Below are 16,794 nucleotides of genomic sequence, written 5' to 3'. Positions count from 1 at the left end.
CTAACTGGCTCCCTCAGTTTCAGAATCAAATCCGCCTGAGTAGCACTTGTGACATTTACCACGTCCTTACTCAGCTCCCATTCTGTGCCATGTGTTATCTCCGTTTTGCCCCATAACAGCCCTGTAAGGCAGAGTTCATTATCCTCACTTCACATATGACGAAGCAGGGTCAGAGAGAAGGGACTTGCCCAAGATTATACAACTGATAAGAGGTGAAACCAGGATTTGAACCTTCCTCCAGAGCTAGGGCCTGGGCACCTTGAAGACCGGCATGGGGTTGGAGTGCCATCCTGGCCGCCCACCATTTCCCTTGACCAGTGGTGCTCAGATTCCACGAGTTCTGCATCCGCGGCTGGTGCATTGTGGGAAAGAAGCAGACGTGTCCCTACTGCAAAGAGAAGGTAGACCTCAAGAGGATGTTCAGCAACCCGTATCCTTTGTTTGGGTTCTTTTTGGGAGTGGGCAGTGGTAAGACAGTATTGGCCTGCATCCGGGTGGGTCTTGGGGCCCTCCCTCCTGCCCCCAGCCTGGCTGCTGCCCACCAGTCCATGAGGCTTGTGGTCTCGGGAGGTGGGTGGGATGTGGGGCAGGACCAGTAGCTCAGCTTCTCCTCTTGGTTCAGAATTCCTCAAGGGTAAATCGGTGGTGATAGCAGCTACCATTTACTGCTCGCTTACTATGTGCCTGGCACTGTGCTAAGTGCTTTACTCGTATTAGCTCACTTGATTCTCTAGAGCTTTATGACCTGGGTAATATTATCCTCGTTTTACCAGTGAAACAGTTTAAAGATCGAATAATTTGTTCAAGGTGGTATAACTAATGGGTTGTGCCTTACCTGTAACAGGGCTGGAGACCAGCTCTGTGCCTGTGCAGGGCCTGCAAGGTACAGGGATGGTGGGGGCCCCTGTCCCCATCCACCTGAACACAGGACCTGTGCTCCTCTGAGCTGCCCCTCCCTACCTGACCAGCCCTCCCCACTTTGTCTTCAGCCTCCGCTTCCTCCCTGCAGCCTGTCCGTCGGAAAGTGCCCAGCCACTTCTTCGGCCACCACCCCCCAACCCCGCATTTCCTCTGGGATCCAGGGACTTCTCCCAGCTGCCGTTCCTCTCTGCGCCAGGGTTCCCTGTCCCCTGGACACTAGCTGGGCTGTGCGGGGCCACTGTGTTCCCCTTTAAGGTTCCTTGCTTGGTTCTTCCAGGGTCTAGTTCAGGAACAGTTTAGTAACTCCATGGTCAAGCTGAGGGTTGGGGCTTCCCTTAACTCTCAGGACTGGGCCCGGCTGTGCTTTCTGATGCCTTCAGAGGGATTCCCCATAGTCTCATGAGGTTCAACCTGTGCTTTCCCTGGAGCTGCTTTCCCAGGCTCCCTCTCCATGTCTTGCCCGGCAGTTAGCTGTAAAGTGAAAGGAAGGGACTTATCTCCAGGGGCCGCTTGGCCTCAGTAGGGCCTGGTGCTCGGTGCCCTTGGGTGGGGATTCCTTAGAGCCTTTGCCTGGGGATATCCCCTATGACCAGCCTCTTGCTCTGCCCCCTGATTCCTCTGTCCCAAGACTCAATCCCTTCCTTGACCTAGCAAACCTCCCATTTTGGACATTGCAAGAACCTTTGGGTTACCTTATCCCACTCCCCGCCTCCCTGATGCCATCATCACCCATAATCTACAGCAGTCTCGGGCACACTGGCGGTCCAATCTTAGAAGGTTATGCGGAGCCCTGTCTGCATGTTGGTCCTGGAGAGCCTAGTTTCACCCCTCCACCCTCTGCTGCATCTGTCCTATCTTCTGCACTGGTTCCCTCTGCCCTGCTGCCCCCATTCTCTGGGTTTAGCCCTGCATTCCAACATGAGGGGCTGGGTGGGGCTTTCTAGAAAGCAGCTTCCTTTCTCTGTAGGCCCATTTCTGTGGATCATCTGGAAGGTGTAGGCAGACCCTCTCACCCATCCCCTAGACCAACCTTAGCAACTCGAACACGTAACCTCTTTTCTTTGACGCAGTGACAGCTGGGAGAGGCCTCATGTCATGTACGGGCAACTGCTGGACTGGCTTCGATACTTGGTAGCCTGGCAGCCTGTCATCATTGGCCTGGTGCAAGGCATCAACTATATCCTGGGCCTGGAATAGTCAGGAAGAAGAGCATCCACCCACCATGGACCTCAGGGCACTCTCCTCCCTGCCCTCCAAGACCTCCTGGGTGGGAAAGACTCAAAGGGGCACTCGGGCCACTCAGGACCCCTCCGGCTGTGTCCGGGCTGGGGAGGGATATGATGGAGAGCCAGCAGGTGGGGCTGTCAGCAGTGGGGGGCTTTTTAAAAGAAAACTATTTTGATGAATATATTTAAAACCCTTTTTTATTGTGGAGCATAGGAATTGCCCCAATTCCTCCAGGCCTCAGCCTCCCTGCTTGAGCAGGCAGGAGCAGAGCCACAACATTTTTGGTGTAAAGGAGCCGCGTCTCTCCTCTGGCTGGGAGCCCCAGCCCGCCTCCCCTTCCTTCCGTATGTGGGGCTTGAGCCTGGTACACTCAGTGTGGAAGAGCCAGGGAGCTCCGGCAGTGCCACTGATGAGCACTGAGGGGTGAGGTGTCCTCTGTCCCCCCTGGCTAAGGCCACAGGTGGGCGTTGTCTGACTCCGTCTTCCCCATTGGGGGCCGTAGGCTGGTGGAGAGAAGTGGAACCTTGTCATAACTTTTGCAGCAAGGGAAGCTCTAGGACCTCGGAATTCACCGGGGATTTGTGTGGGGGTGACCAGAGCTGTAGCAGCTTGGGGAACCTGCCACTAAGTGGGGCTGTACTCAGCCAAGAACAGAGACCATCTATACATAGTTGGGCCACAGGGGTTACTGCTGGCAGTGGTGATTGAGGGCCACTTGTGCAAGCTGATCCTCTGCCCAGAAGTGGTGACACATGCTGAAGGCCACTGCCACATCACTTCCTTCCCTGAAAGCCGGAGTGAGTGAGTGTGTGTGTGTGTGCGTGCGTGCGTGCGTGCGTGCGTGTGTGTGTGCGTGCGTGCGCGCGCACGTGGTAAAAGAACTATGACAGATGTGAGACTTCTTGCTGTGGTCAGACATTGTTCCCTTGAAGCTGCCAGGGGATTCCCAGCCCAAGGAATATCCTCATGTCAGCCTTGTCATCCATGAGCCCTGCCTGGGCCTGGCAACACAAGTGGTGAGGTGGGTGGGAAGAGGGTCAGGCCCAGGTAAGTATGGGTTCTGAAAAGGGGTTCCAGGTAGGCCCCAGCTCTGGTCCTAGGAGTTTTGAAGGAAGTGGGAGGGCAAACGTGGGCCTTCCGTGCTGGGCTCCTAGGGAATATGGCCCTTCAAGTGCAGTAAGAACCAAGCAGAATCTTGTCATCCATTCTGAATAAAGCTCCGTGAGCTGGGTTGGAAAGCTGAACATCCATCTTGCTTTTCTTCTTCCCACCTCTTTCCCTGCAGTCCCCGTGGGTGCCTGGCCCTTGCTGCCTCTTGCTCTTCCCAATTGAGAGCCGGGGCCTGGGGGTGGTTGGCCCTGCCCAACATCCCTGAGCAAGGTGGAATGTCGGGCTTTCGTCCTGTAGCAGAAGGTGCCCTGCACCATCGCTGGGTGACTGTCCTCACCACCTGAGGTCAGTGCCCTGCCACCACCTCCCCTCTCGCGGGTCACTCTCAGCTTTGGCTTCTCTTACCCGGCTGTGGCTTCCGAGGTCCCCATGCCAGTGGGCTCATCCTCAGAGAGTGGGATGGTGACAGGGAGCATCCTTTCACTTTTGTCCCCCCTACCCCTGCATCAGGCTCATGTGAGAACTGAGGCCAGGCTGTCCAAGGCTGTCTCTTCATACTTCAACAGCCCTGAGTCCCATGACCTCCCAGCAGCCCGACTCTGGCCTTGGTTACACTCACAGGTAGAGTCCTGCCTCCTCTCCCTCGCATCCCCACCCCCTTCCCCAAAGGACTGTGTCTCTGAAGTCCTGGGCAGCTTTGCCTCCTGACCTAACTGCTGGAGACACTGGTGTTCCTAGGGAGGAGTTTCTCTGCATCTAACAGCACAGAAGCTCCTGGGGCAGGCGGTGGGGGAGGAACTGAGGAGATGAAAATGTCAGCTAGAGCCCTGGAGAAGAGGAGTTGACTTGTAGTCTCCACGTCTAATCGGGAATGAGTCCAGTTTTTATACAGACACGTGCACACACGTATGACACACACACAAGACCCTTGGGACTGCAGCAGTGTTCTGACATGTCTTCCAAACCTAATTCCACCTCCTGGCCTCCCTGGCTCTGTCCCCAGCATCCCATCCTCCTGATCCCAGACACTTAGGTCTGGTCCTTCACAGTTGCTCGAGCCAGTGCTGGGTATGCGCCCTCTTACCCTGGGAAGCACCCTCTCCTTCCCTTAGGTCCAGCGCTCCAGTTTGTGTTCCAGGTGCTCGGCTTGTCTGAGAGGTTCCTGCCCACAAGGCCTGGAGGTGCTCTCAGTGTAGCTCCCATGGTGTGGCTCACGTGGGGCCAGACACAGCTGAGCTGAGCTGTGGAGCTCCAAAAAGGGGGGGTTCCGGAAAGGAGGGTTTTTCAGGGCTTCCTGCGAGCCAGGTAGGGGGAATCTAGACTTCCTGGTGAACTTAGATCTGTAGCTCTGGCCAAGGGGCTGGGAGGACAGAAGTGAGAAGGATTCATGGGAGTGATGGGTGGTTGTTGGGTTGCTGGTTGGAGGGAGGTGGGGAGCCTGAGAAAGGCCAGGATGTGGATGGGCTGGGGTGACATGGAGTCTGAAATGGTCAGAGTGATCCAGCTTGGGGTCTCCAGTGACTAGGAGAGTTGTCCCTTTGAATATGGTGTGGCTATGAAGGAAGAAGCAGGAGGCCGGTTCATGTAGAAGAGCAAAGGTGGACACCAAAGTCCTGACCGTTGGCTGGGATGGAAGAATTCATGTGTGAGAGACTCTTTGTTGGTTCATGCCCTATGTGCCCCTGGGAGGGTGGGCCTGAGGAAGGTTAAAGACCCCAGGCTGATACCATCTGGAGAGCGGGGGGCCTGGGAGTTAGCAAGAAGGTTCCTGGCCACTGTGAACTCCGGCTCAGGAAGAGGCGCAGTGTGCAGGAACCGTAAGGTCTGGGCTCAGACTGCTGTCACGTATGTGTGCCTTCTCTTGGTAGCCAGAGCCTGCTCTAGATTCCCTGGTTAAATAAAAGTGAAAGTGCAGTGCTTTCCCAGAAGGATTTCACTATATATCCTGCCCTTCCCAGAACCAGCTCTGGCAGTGGAGAGAACTTTACCTCCCTTTGTGACTAGGTAAGTCCCTGGTCCTCTTTGGGCCTCAGTTTCCATGCCTGTAATGAAGGGGTTAGATTGGACTAGTAACCAGTATAATGTTGACGGTAATAAGAGCTAGGGTGGGGATCCCCTGGCTTTGTTTCTAGCGGCTGGAAGAGCTCTAGCCTATGCCCGATGCCAGTCCTCCAGGAGTTGTCAGTTGGGACAGGTGGACAGGACAGAGTAAATAGCAGTGCCTGGCAGCCCACTGAAAAATCAGAGGTAGGGAGGGGCTGTGGAGTCCACAGGAAGAAGGCCACACGTGTTTGGGATCTAAGCAAGCCACTCAGAAGACGTGGGAGAAGCAGTTTTTCACCATCTCCTCCCCCGCCTCCCCCAGAGAGGAGGAAGTTGTCACAGATATATAGATCCAGGCGCGCCAGCTCCTGACACACGCATCACGACCATGAGACAGAACTGGATTCCAGGTGGGACCTGGGGCTGTGCACGTGCGGGTGGAGGGGTGGGGTGCAGCCTGAGACCAGAGTGGAGCCATGTGGCTGGCCCTGAGCCTCACCCCCAGGTGGGCTCCCCTCAACTGCTGTGCTGTTGCTTTCGGTCTCTGCCCGGATGCTGTGGCTCTGGCTCCATTCCAAGGTCTCCCTGTGCTCCATTCAAAAAGGGCCAAGAGGTGGGGCTTGAGGGGTTCTTCTGCCTCTCCCGTTCCCTGGGCAGAGCCCAAGAATCTCTGCCAGACTTACATCATGGCAGCAACTCCCTCTCTAGCCAAGATCCGAGCTAGGATGCCGGGCAATCCCCAGAGGTCAGACAGCTGCTGACCTCTGTGACTGTCCTTTCTTCAGACCCCAGCCCTCTTTGGGCCCTGCTCCTCTGTGCCCACATCGTCTCCCACTTGGCCAGAGCCACACCTGTGCCTCAGGCCACTACAGCTGCCACTGCCTCAGCTGGGATCGCAAAGGACACCTGCCCCTCCCAGCCCCCAGCGCTCCCGACAGCTAAGCAGTGCCCAGCATTGGAGGTGACCTGGCCGGAAGTGGAAGTCTCACTGAGTAAGGAGCCATTCTGATGGGAGCCCAGGAGGGCACGGAGGCACCAAGGGTGGGGTTGGCTTCTGAGCACCTGTCCCCCAACCTTCTGTCATGTAGCCCACCACCAACCAGATTAGCTTGGCTGAGCACTGACTTCCTCTCCCCACCAGCATCGCCAGTGTGGCACAGGGCTCAGCTCACAGCTCCCAAGATTGCTCCCTGTCAAAGGGGACGGAGAGGATTCAGACAGAAGGAACAGTCAGCAGACTCCCAGAGCCTTGACTGCAGTGGCTGCAAGCCCAGCCCCTCCTCCCAGAGCCCACTTGCCCTCTGGCCTCCTCAGAGGAGTGGTGGCCTACTGGTGCTGTCTCCTCAGCCAGGGCTCCTAGAGTCACTGGAGCTGGGTGCTAGAAAGGGTAATTCTGAAGAAGAAAGCTCAGGAGTCAAGGACCTAGACCAAGGACCCGTCCCCAAATTCCTCTTACTCAGCCGGGGTCCCCTGGTAGATGACCTCACTTCCCCTTAACAGACTCTCCACTCCAGGTTCCTGAGTCATGGCAGCTGGGAAGCTGGGCAGGGTGGGCAGGCCACAGCGTGGCAGAGGGGAGAGTCTGCTGTACAGACAGGTTAACGGCCACACGTGTCCCTAGATGGAACGCTGACCTTGTCCTGTACCGCCTGCAGCCGCTTCTCCCACTTCAGCATCCTTTACTGGCTGGGCAACAGCTCCTTCATCGAGCACCTCCCGGGCCGGCTGCGGGAGGGCAGCACCAGGTGAGGGGTGCGGCGATGAGGCCGGTGGGAGGGAGGCCTCCTCCTACGGTCCTCTCATGGCCTTTCCTTCTCTTCTGCTCCAGGCGGGAGCACAGGGGCATGAGGACCCAGCTTTGGAGGGCCTTGGTGCTGGAGGAGCTGAGCCCCGCCCTGCGAGACACCAACTTCTCCTGCGTTTTCTCGGATCCTGGGCAGACTGCCCAGCGCCACCTCGTCCTGGCCCAGCTCTGGGTGAGGAACCCGAGGGAGGGACTCCCAGGGACGGGAGGAGCTCTGCTCTGGCGTGGGGAGGAAAGGCTGGGCTCTGTCTACAGCAGCCTCCAGCTAATGCCCCCCAATTCCCCGAGCCTGAGGCAGAAACTAAAAGGAACAGGATTCAAGCAGGGGAGGCAAGGCCTGGAGGAAAGTGACAGGGATGTCCCTCCCACCTTGGCCCTGATCCTTGTTTGCTTCACTCCCCCAGGCTGGGCTGAAGACAAGCGTGCCCTCCGACACAAGAAGCCCCGTCCTCCAGCAAGTCCCCTCAGCCTCACCATCCTGATAATGAACCCCAAGCTCCAAAGCCTGGTTGAAATGCCACCTCTTCATTGAGGTCTACACGCTCTCAGCCCAGGCCACATTCTGCATCGACTCAATGTAGTTGTTTCCTTTAATGGACTGTCCCGGGGAAGGTATGCGGGGAGAGGCTGCTTCTGACCCATAGCTGTATCTCTGTCACCCCAGCAAGACCTACGATGGGTGCTCATAAATGATCTTCAGTGGTGGCGTACTGATGTCTGCCCAGTCATTTATCCTTTAGGCCATCATTCTACTCACAGAACGTGGCCTGTCTGAGGAGGGAGTGTGGGAAGAGGAGAGAGGATGCCACTCAGAAGCTAAAGACAAAACCAGATTCCGGGGACACAGGCCATCAGAAGAGGCCGGCCCATAATGCTCCTCAGGAGCAGAGGCCAGAAATGGAGTGTGGGAAGATCCTGTGGCCTGAGAAAGGCCAGGAGGAGGGATTTGAAAGAAGGTATGTGGGTCTGGAGTCTCCACAGGGACAAAGGTACGCTGCTCTAAAAAGCCCAAGTTTCCCTGCTTTTCCCACACAGATCAAGGCATCTCAGCATTCAAGGGAGAAAAATAGACTTTATTTACAAGTAATAACATTTAGAAAAAAATCCATCCCTGGCCCTTAAAAACCTTCCCATCACTCCAAATCCCACCCCAGTGAAATCTGGGGAAGGAAGGGGATGAGCTGCCACTGAAGGCTGCCCCCCCGCCCCGTCCCCCACCGAGGCACAGGGCCCATTTCTCCTGGAAAAGAGCATCCTTTGGGCAACTGTGCCCTTGGGTGGATGGGAGCACGTGGGGGTGGGGCACTCCCACTAGGTCAGTGCCCAGTCCTGGACTTCAAAAGCAAGGGCCCTTGCTCAGCCCAGCCACCGGGAGCAGCAGGGACCAGGGCCTGCTCCTCCAATGGTCGGTCCCTTCTAGATCCAGAGGCTGAGAGGAGGACTGACTGGGCCCAAGGACCCAGCCACTCAAAGCCAGCCCCAAATCTGGTTGTGATGGTGCTGGAGAAGTGACTGCTCTAAGAAAATGTCAGGAGGCGAGGCAGGGAGAGGACCCAGACTATCCAGGCTCCGGGCCAACTCTTGAGGACACACCTGTTCACCTGGTGAAGGTCCGGGTACCAGGCCGGGGTGTGGGCAGGCGTCACTGTCTATAGGGGTTTGGCCACTGTTGGCCTGGGAGCTGAGAGAAGGCACTGAAAGGGACAGAACGAGAAGGACCAGGCGAGGGCAGCATCAAGGACACAGGTGGGGCCACTCACTGGTACCGGCTCTTTAGTGCTTTGCCTGGAAGAGAGAGAGAGACAAGTCACTCAGTGGAGGAGACTCGGCGCCAGGCTGCACCAGCGGGCTGGGGAAACCCCCCTGCCCCCCCACACCCAGACTAGGGTCCCCTCCTTGGTGTGGCCCTGGACCCATCTACCTTCAGGTTACCAGTGGCTGGCTGTGCCTGAGCAGCTCTGGGTGCTCTCGGGAGAGATGGAGGCGTGTCCTCTCCTCGGTAAGGAGCAGCTAACCAGGCCGGGAGCACCTGATCTCAGCCCCCGCCCTCCAGCGGCCTAGCTCAGCCCTGCCTGGAAGCCGCCCCTGGGGTGTTTGGCGGGGAGTGCCCACGCTCCTACCAGGTTCCTAAGAGCTGAACCCTCTCCCTTCCCTGTCAGTGCCTCCACCTTGCCCTTGGCCCGAGGGGTGGCAGTGGCAGCGGCGATGGCGGCGGCAGTGGCGGCACTGGCTGTGGTGGTGGCGATGCGAGGAGAGCGGCGGGTCCCACTGCGGGGGTTGGGGGAGGCCTTGGATGGGGCTTTCTTCGAGGCTGCCCTCCGCAGAAGGCTATTCCCGAGCTTCTTGGGTGTGTTGAGGATGCTGAAGGCCATCGACTGGCGGCGGTCAGCCTGTAGGGAGGGGCTGTCAAACTGGGGGCGCCACTGGCCTCCCAGACCAACCTGCTGCTCCAGGGCTCTGCCAGCAAGGCCCCTCCAGGGTCTCCCTTCAGCCCCTGACTAACCTGTTTAACAACAGCTGGAGCTGCTTTCTTCTGGGCCTCGGTAGTGCTCTGTCTGCGCCCTTCATGTCGGTCCCGGGGAGTCATGGGGCGTGGGAAACAGGTGGTGGCCTTCTTAGACTATGGGGAAGAGGACAGTTAAGCTGACAGCTCAAGAGGACAAGTGGACCGTGTCCAACCAGCACCCATCCCCCTTCTGAGCCGGGAACCTCCCCGCTAATCAACTTTGCGAACATGGTGGCTGCTGGAAAAGACATGGGAGCCGACGTCACCCACCTCGGGGGTGCCAGGACCCTGGTGGGGCTCTAAGGAGACCCGTTTGCGCTGCTGCCGGGTGGTGATGCCAGCGCCCTCAGCTATCTGGGCTGGCTGCATGCTGGCTCGGCGCAGGGTCTCCCGGGGGTCACCAGTTTTTATCTCCTCATCTGTGATGGTAGGCAGGCTCAGGGAAGGCTGCGTGGGGTAGAAAAAGTGGTCGGTGGAGCCAAGCTGTTTGGAGGTGGAGCAGGACCGCCCCAGAACTCTCTTCACTGGCCTCGCAGGTGGAGCAGCTAGAGCCTTCCTATCGCAAAAATCTCCCCGCCTACACCCTGCACGATGGCCGCAAAGAGCAGTCCCAAGAGACCTCTCCAAGCTCCTGCCCACCCACAGGACTTTTACCCCTGAGCTCCCTCCCTGCCAGCTATTTGACTGGAAGCAGGTCACCCTCCTCGGCAGGCCAGGGCACTGCGGTGGGATGACAAGGAAGAGGTGAGCCAACGGGCAGGTCCATGGCAGGGGACCCCAGAGCTCACCCTGGACTCCAGGGGGTAGCAGGTCTTTAAGTGCGGGGGGCACACTCGATTGCGCTGCTGCAACTCTGCAATGCGGTTCCAGTCATCCAGCTGCTCAGGCTCATCCTGGCAAGTGCCCATGTAGAAGCTGTTCCTGCCTGTGGAGGGCAAGGAAATTGGAGCAAGTGGGGCTGGAAGGCCAGGAGGAGAGGGTGGAGGTAGCATCCCGCCAGCCTTTGCTGCCACCACTCCCAACCACCTAGCCCTTGAACTTCAAGCCTAGCACCCCAGAGTCCTGCTCTGCTCAGTGCTGCAGATACAGCCTCGGGGCTCAAAGACCATCTCTACCCTGGAGACTGGCTCACTGCTTCCTCCCTGGGGTCATATGCAGAGGCTGTGACACCGAGAGAAACTAATGGAGGGCCAGGAATCGACACCCAGAGTGGTCCCTGAAGAGCCGCCAAAAAGAATCTGAGCATAGCTCCCAGGCCAGTCTGGCCTCTCTGGCAGCCCCTTCCCACCTGAGAAGGGGCCTGGAGGACTCCTGACAGCAGCTGGGCAGCACTCTTGTGCTGGGAATCCCAGGCCCGTCGTGTGTTTCTGGTTTATAGCCTGGCTGAGAATGACATCAGTGTTATTGCCCAGCACAGCCCCTTGATGAACAACAGGCAAGGCCCTCAGACTGCAGGGAGGAGAGGCAGGTGAGGTGCTGGGCGGCAGCCAGGAAGCCAGCCTTGGGTTTTTAAAAGCTTGTCCCTTCCCTGTGCCAGGATCTGCTTCCAGTCTAATCTTTGGGTGTGTTAAGTCCCCACAGTCCCCTCACCTGGAGGGGCCCCGCTGGACACCCCAGCCTGGGAGCGGCGAGCGGAGCTGCGAGTGGTGGGCCGGTAGCCGGGCAGGCTTAGCAGAGCCGAGTTGCCGTCGTCGGGAGAGCCCAGGCGGGCTAGAGACTGGGTGGAGGAGGCAGCTCTCGGGCCGGCCTGGGAAGCAGGGGCAGACTGCGTGCTATAGAAGGAGGAGTTGGCGCTGTCTGGCTCCTCCACATCTAGCTTCTGGAAGAGAGGATGCACCTGTTGTAGTAGGGATGGGGGCCCTGACACCCCATCAAGAAGCCGCCTGTTCCCCTTCCCAAAGCGCCTCAGACCCCACGGCTGCACATATCCATGCTGCTTTGCATGGGGTCCTTAGCTGCACTTCTGCAAGAAATGGGCCTTGTTGCCAGAATCCCACACAAGGTGCTGAGGCTGTCAAGACTCTTTTCTGTCCGTTTTTCCATTGAGTCTATTAACAATGCTTTGCGGGAGGGAAGGCAGAGTGCATCAGACCATTTTAGAAGTGAGGTGCAAAGGAATGAAGTGACTGGCCCAAAGGGCACAAAGCAAGGAAGCGGCAGAGCTGGGGCTGGAACCCACGTCTCCTGAGCTTGTCGGGCTCATCCCACAGTGTCCTTCCGCCCAAGCGTGCCAGGGCCCTGACCATCTTTCAGAACTTCTCCAGCTTCTCCCCACCAGAGGTGCTCCCTTCCTCTCCTCCCCAACCTCCTAGTGCTGTGGAAACAGGGACCAGAGCCCCCAGCCAGGCAGGCAGCCCACTGGGCAACCACAACGCATCTCGGCTACCCAAGGGTGTACCCAGGGGTGTGCAGGGAGGCACGGGCTGGACTGCAACTTCTCCACATTGTCTCCCTTGAGCTGCACAGGGTCACTGCTGTACACGGAGAGGACGGCAGCCTTAGAGCAGTGGACAGGCAGCCAAGTCCAGTCCTGCCCCTTTCTACAAGGGGCCTAAGCAAGTCACCGCCCTTAAGCTTTCCCATCTGTGGGTATGGACTGGTCAGCCCTGCCGGCTTCTTGAGGCTGTTTTGAGGACCCGATGGAAAATGCCCTTGAGAGGAAGCAAGCATTGCTGCCCTGCAGCCCCACTTGCAGCAGCCTGACCTTGGTCATGGTGATGTTGATGATTTGCGTGGTGCGCCGACGAGAGGAGCGGGTGTTCCGGCCTGAGTCCAGGAAGACATCCCCCAGGGAGTCCAGGCTGCTCTCCAGAGGGGGCTGACCCCGAGCAGGGATGGGGGTGAAGTAGAGACTCTCCAGGGATTCTACCTTGGGGGGCAGACGCTGGGAGATGGGCGAGGCTGGCTCTCCAGGGATGCTGGTGCCCTCTGGCTGGGTACGAGGCAACTTGCTGTGGGGAAAACATCTGTTGAGGTGCCATTCCTGGGGCTACAAGGCATTTTGTCCATCCCTTTGCTCCAAAGCGACCAAGTCCTACATTTATTATTACAAGAAGACCAGGTCAAGCACCCCACCCTCTCTGATTTCTCAGAGGTTATCAAGGAGAGTCCTTGACCTTGGCCTTCCAGCCGTTCTCCATCCCTGGTGAGCCTATACACTCCATGGCTCTCTGAACTCAATACTGGCAATTCCCAAACCCTGCTCCCCAGACCCATATGTCCACAGCCCCAGACCTCCCCCATGGATTCCACAACAAACATGTCCCAAACCAAGTCCATTGTCTGTTCCTCCTCCTGTATCTCCTATTTCAGCAAGTAAGAGCTGGGAGGGGCAGCCTCCACCCAAGCCCCCAGCCACGAACACAGGCACAGTCCTACCTCTTCCCTCTCCGGCCAAACCCAATCGGTGAGTCTCCTGAGAGCTCTCCTAACCACACCGTACTCCACTCTCATGCCCCTCCCTGCCTGCCTCGTCCCCTCTGGCCTAGACTTACAACAGCCTCTGAGAGACACAGAGTGGAGACAAGCAAGGACTCGAGCCAGGCTGCCCAGGTTCAAGCCTAGCCCTGCCACTGTGGCACCTTGGGCAAGTGACTGCCCCTCTGCCCCAATTTCATCTGTGAAAGGAGATAATCATAGACTCTTCCTCAGAGTTGTTAAGGGATAAATGAATTAATACTTTTCAGGTGTTTATAACAGTGTCTGACACACATAAGTGTTTAACATTTCTAAAAACACATTTATTGTTTTTATTAAAGTCTCAGTTTTGCCCTATCAGGACAGGCTTTCTACGATGCAAACCTGACCATGTGCTCCTCAACACATGTGCTCACCCCCCACTCAGTGGGGAGTCCAGCCGCTCCTCCGGGACTTGGGCCCGAGCCCTTGCAACTTCATGTTCCAGCCCATCCAGGCTCTTTCTCGGCCTCTGCTCTCACCACTCTCCGTCCATCAGACACACCCCTACGGCTTCTTTCAAGACTCAGAGCAGGAGTGACAGCCTCCATGAAGCCTTTTCTGACCACTCATTTTTATTTACTCCCACTGTGCTATATACAAACATCTGGCCTAATACCTCTAATACTTTCTTTATTCTTCTCTAAGAATAAGCTTCCAGAGGGCAAAGGGTTCACGTCTTACTTATCTCACAGCCCCAGTGCCCAGGATACAGCCTGATAAACAGTGGGCGCTCAATGGACAACAGACGGAGGGAGGAAGGGTGCCTCCTGACCTCGTGATAGTGAGTGGGGTCCCCTCCTCGCAGCTCAGATCCAGGCTGTCAATGCTCAAGTCCAGCTGAGGCTTAGCCTGGGGCTCTCGGCTCTTTAAGGCGTCAGTCGCCACCTGGAACTTGCCCAGGTCCCGAAGCTGCTGGTCAGCATGGGCAACCTGGGAAGGAGAGGGCCGAGGGAGAGTGAAGGGAGGCCTAAGCAGGGGTGGCTGAGGTGAGGAGGGCATGGGGCCCAGTATGACAGAGGGGAGGGCGTCAGTGCAGCCAGAGCCCTACCTGTGCCTCCAGGCTGCGCACCTGGGCGGTGAGGTGACGGCAGGTCTGCTCGGCCTCCCTGGTCTTCAGCCCAGCCTGCTGCAGCTCCCGGCCCAGCCGATCCGCTTCAGCCCGCAGCTCCTTGTTCTCTGTCTGCAGCTGCTCCAGGCCCCGCAGCTGCTCCTGCAGCTCTTGGTTCTGCTGCTTCTTGGCATCATAATGAGTCTTGGCCTTCTCCATCTGGGTGGGTGGAAGGGCAGGTGGGTTGGTGGGGCTGGAGTGGGCTGGGGCGGGAGGGCAGGTGGGCAGGACCAGGCTCCTCACCTGCAGCTTGTAGTGCTCAGCCGCCTGCTCCTTCTGGCTCAGCTGGGCCTGCAGCTCATTCAGCTGGGCCTGGAGGCGCTGGGCCTCTTGCTGGCTCTCACCTCCCTGGGCCTGGAAAGCACGAGAAGGGCTGATCAGGGCTGCTGGTCTGTTTGCTCCACCCTAATCCACAGCCTCCTGGGCTCCATGGATGTTTTCAGACTCCTGCCTATCCTCTCAGGACACACAAAAAGACCTTTTAACCCCTCCCAACTCCAGCCTACCAAAACACCACACACCCCTCGAAGTGCACCTTCTATAGGAGCTTTTCCTGTCCAGCTGATGCCATTTCTGGAAGAGTTCTGGCAGCCTGCCTTTGCTTCTTTGAGACCAGGCACAAACCATCTCACTCTCTCTCCATGAGTACAGTCTCCCCGAGGAGGAAGGGCACTGATCCCCAGGCAACACCAGGGTGCAGAGCATGGAGCTAGGCACACAGCATGTGTGCTGAGGACACGCGAATTCATTTCTCCTCAAAACCACTCTAGGAACTAACTATCTCCACTTCAGAGGTGAAGAAACTAAGCTCAGAGCTTGAAAGCAAATTGACCAGGGTCACAGTAACTAAACAGCAGAGTAAGACTTGAACCTTGGTCCACCTGATTCCAAAGCCTGTGTGGGCTCATTTATGATGCCAGCACTGCCTCCTGTCCAGACCATAGACTCCCGGGGAGCAGGGCCTGTGGCGCATTCTCTGTCCGCCTACACCACCTGCAAATACTACTTCTGTAGCAGGCACTGGACAGGGCCATCCAGCCTTACCTCTCCACATCTCCCAGCACCAGGAAGGCCCCTAAGAAGGGTGTAATAAGCATCTGTTTATCACGTAATTGTGACATGGTGTGGAGTACATGGCAGGGAGCTGGGGAAACAAAGCTCTGAGCTCCCACCAACTCCTGTGACCCTCCCAGGGCCACTGGTGCCAAATTCCTTTGCCCCTAACTAAAAGCTGTGACGCCTAGAGCTGCAAAAAAGCAAATATTAAACCAAAGAAGGTGACATCGCTGAAAGCATTAAGAATATTAAATTGCATTGTAATATTAAACGTTACTGATGCTCCTCCCCGAGATTTAGCAGTGCAACCCAATTAAACTTTCTGCAGTGATGGAAATGTTCTGATTTGCCCTGTCCGGTACGGCAGCCACTAGCCACACATGGCTACTGAGCAGTGGAACTGCGGCTAGCGCAACTGAGAAACTGAATTTTTAATTTAATTTCAATTTAAATAACCACACATGGCTAATGGCTACTGTAGCAGACAGTGAAGGTCTGGGGGTTGGGAGCCACTCTGGTCTTCCCTCGAGAGCTCCCAGAGGCACAGGCAGGGCTCCTGAGGCTGCCAGGCCCCAGGGTGCCCCAACCCAGGGGCTTAGCACCTTCCCCCACCCCGCTCAACCTGAGGCCAGCAGAGGGCAGGCCCATCCCCCAGCTGTCCCACCTTCAGCTTCTGCTGCTGCACCTTGCTGGCTTGGTCATGGTCAGCTAGCTTCTTACTCAGTTCTTCCACCTGGGGCAGGAAGGGAAAAGGAGAAGACAAGACTCAGGAGGCCTTCCCCTGGATGTCCAGACAAATTACAGGGTTTTCCCCAGACCAGTCCCCAGTGTTCCTGGAAGAAGAAACTCGGGTCCTCTCTCTGGCCTCTAATTAGGGAACGGCCTGCTGCCCAGGCTGGTCAGCAGGACGTGAGTGACGTGACCCAACTCAAGTGCTGCCAGAGCCACCTGCCTGTGCTCGCCTCCAACCCCCGCCTGCAGAGACAGAGACAGCAGAGCCGACTCGGGAGCTGACACCCCACCAAGCCCTACTGCCGCGGCCGCTCCCAGCCCCAACCTCCCCGGGCAGGACAGGACGAGGGGACCCAGTCTACCACTCCAGCAGACGTACTCAATGAATACCCATCCCCCCTCCTCCCAGAAACGGCCAGAGCAAAAGCCAGCTGCTCGGACCTCTTCCCAATATCCACAAGCTGTTAGGGTTGGCGCTGGCGGTGTGGCTGCTGTGATTAGCACTGGGGGTCAGGCTGCTGGAAGAGGAGAGCAGGGGCAGCACACGTACTCCAAGCCCACCCCACTCCCACAGAGAGGAAGAGCGAAGGGAGGGAGGGGACGAGAGGGAGCGTAACAGCCACAAACACTCCTGGCTCCCCCAGGCATTCCAGGAGCTCAAGCGTGATCAGCAAAGGCGAGAGGCAAGGGCTCCATTGCTAACTGTTTGCTATTCAGTTTGACCTCCCCCATCATCTCAGGCTCCTCGGAGGAGGTGATGGGAGGAGAGAAGGGCCAACTCCTCAGCAGGCCCGAGGTGACAGGGTAGGAGGGGTGGTGGAAAGGGTG

At 57.5% G+C, this 16,794-nt stretch overlaps 3 protein-coding genes across 4 annotated transcripts in view; 2 read left to right on the top strand and 1 right to left on the bottom strand.

The window, feature by feature from the left end:
* RNF121 (ring finger protein 121) overlaps positions 1–2,327 on the top strand; it is a gene marked incomplete at its 5' end in the record, with an annotated part of 83,390 nt that extends 81,063 nt beyond the window's left edge. For both annotated transcript variants that reach the window (XM_079709495.1, XM_079709494.1), the window contains 2 exons: positions 329–430; positions 1,998–2,327. In XM_079709495.1, coding sequence (XP_079565621.1) covers positions 329–430; positions 1,998–2,118 — 223 coding nt within the window. In that variant the 3' untranslated portion in view covers positions 2,119–2,327. The remainder of the gene's footprint in view (positions 1–328; positions 431–1,997) is intronic.
* Positions 2,328–5,240: 2,913 nt separating this feature from the next.
* IL18BP (interleukin 18 binding protein) lies at positions 5,241–7,793 on the top strand. Its single transcript, XM_079709496.1, has 6 exons — positions 5,241–5,262; positions 5,624–5,711; positions 6,087–6,293; positions 6,923–7,046; positions 7,130–7,277; positions 7,510–7,793. Exons 2-6 carry the CDS (start codon positions 5,690–5,692, stop codon positions 7,585–7,587), a joined length of 579 nt encoding a protein of 192 aa, XP_079565622.1. The 5' UTR covers positions 5,241–5,262; positions 5,624–5,689; the 3' UTR covers positions 7,588–7,793.
* Positions 7,794–8,157: 364 nt separating this feature from the next.
* Positions 8,158–16,794, bottom strand: part of NUMA1 (nuclear mitotic apparatus protein 1) — a gene marked incomplete at its 5' end in the record, with an annotated part of 30,876 nt that continues 22,239 nt past the window's right edge. Inside the window, 11 exons of the mRNA XM_079708574.1 lie at positions 8,158–8,890; positions 9,274–9,495; positions 9,609–9,725; positions 9,882–10,058; positions 10,400–10,536; positions 11,202–11,430; positions 12,316–12,562; positions 13,843–14,000; positions 14,119–14,337; positions 14,422–14,532; positions 15,899–15,967. Of these exons, the coding sequence (XP_079564700.1) occupies positions 8,879–8,890; positions 9,274–9,495; positions 9,609–9,725; positions 9,882–10,058; positions 10,400–10,536; positions 11,202–11,430; positions 12,316–12,562; positions 13,843–14,000; positions 14,119–14,337; positions 14,422–14,532; positions 15,899–15,967 (1,698 nt within the window). The 3' untranslated portion in view covers positions 8,158–8,878. The remainder of the gene's footprint in view (positions 8,891–9,273; positions 9,496–9,608; positions 9,726–9,881; positions 10,059–10,399; positions 10,537–11,201; positions 11,431–12,315; positions 12,563–13,842; positions 14,001–14,118; positions 14,338–14,421; positions 14,533–15,898; positions 15,968–16,794) is intronic.

This window comes from Hyperoodon ampullatus, assembly GCF_949752795.1.
Source record: "Hyperoodon ampullatus genome assembly, chromosome: 7".
NCBI classification, from domain to species: Eukaryota; Metazoa; Chordata; class Mammalia; order Artiodactyla; family Ziphiidae; genus Hyperoodon; species Hyperoodon ampullatus.
This window is presented reverse-complemented; position numbering and strand designations above follow the sequence as displayed.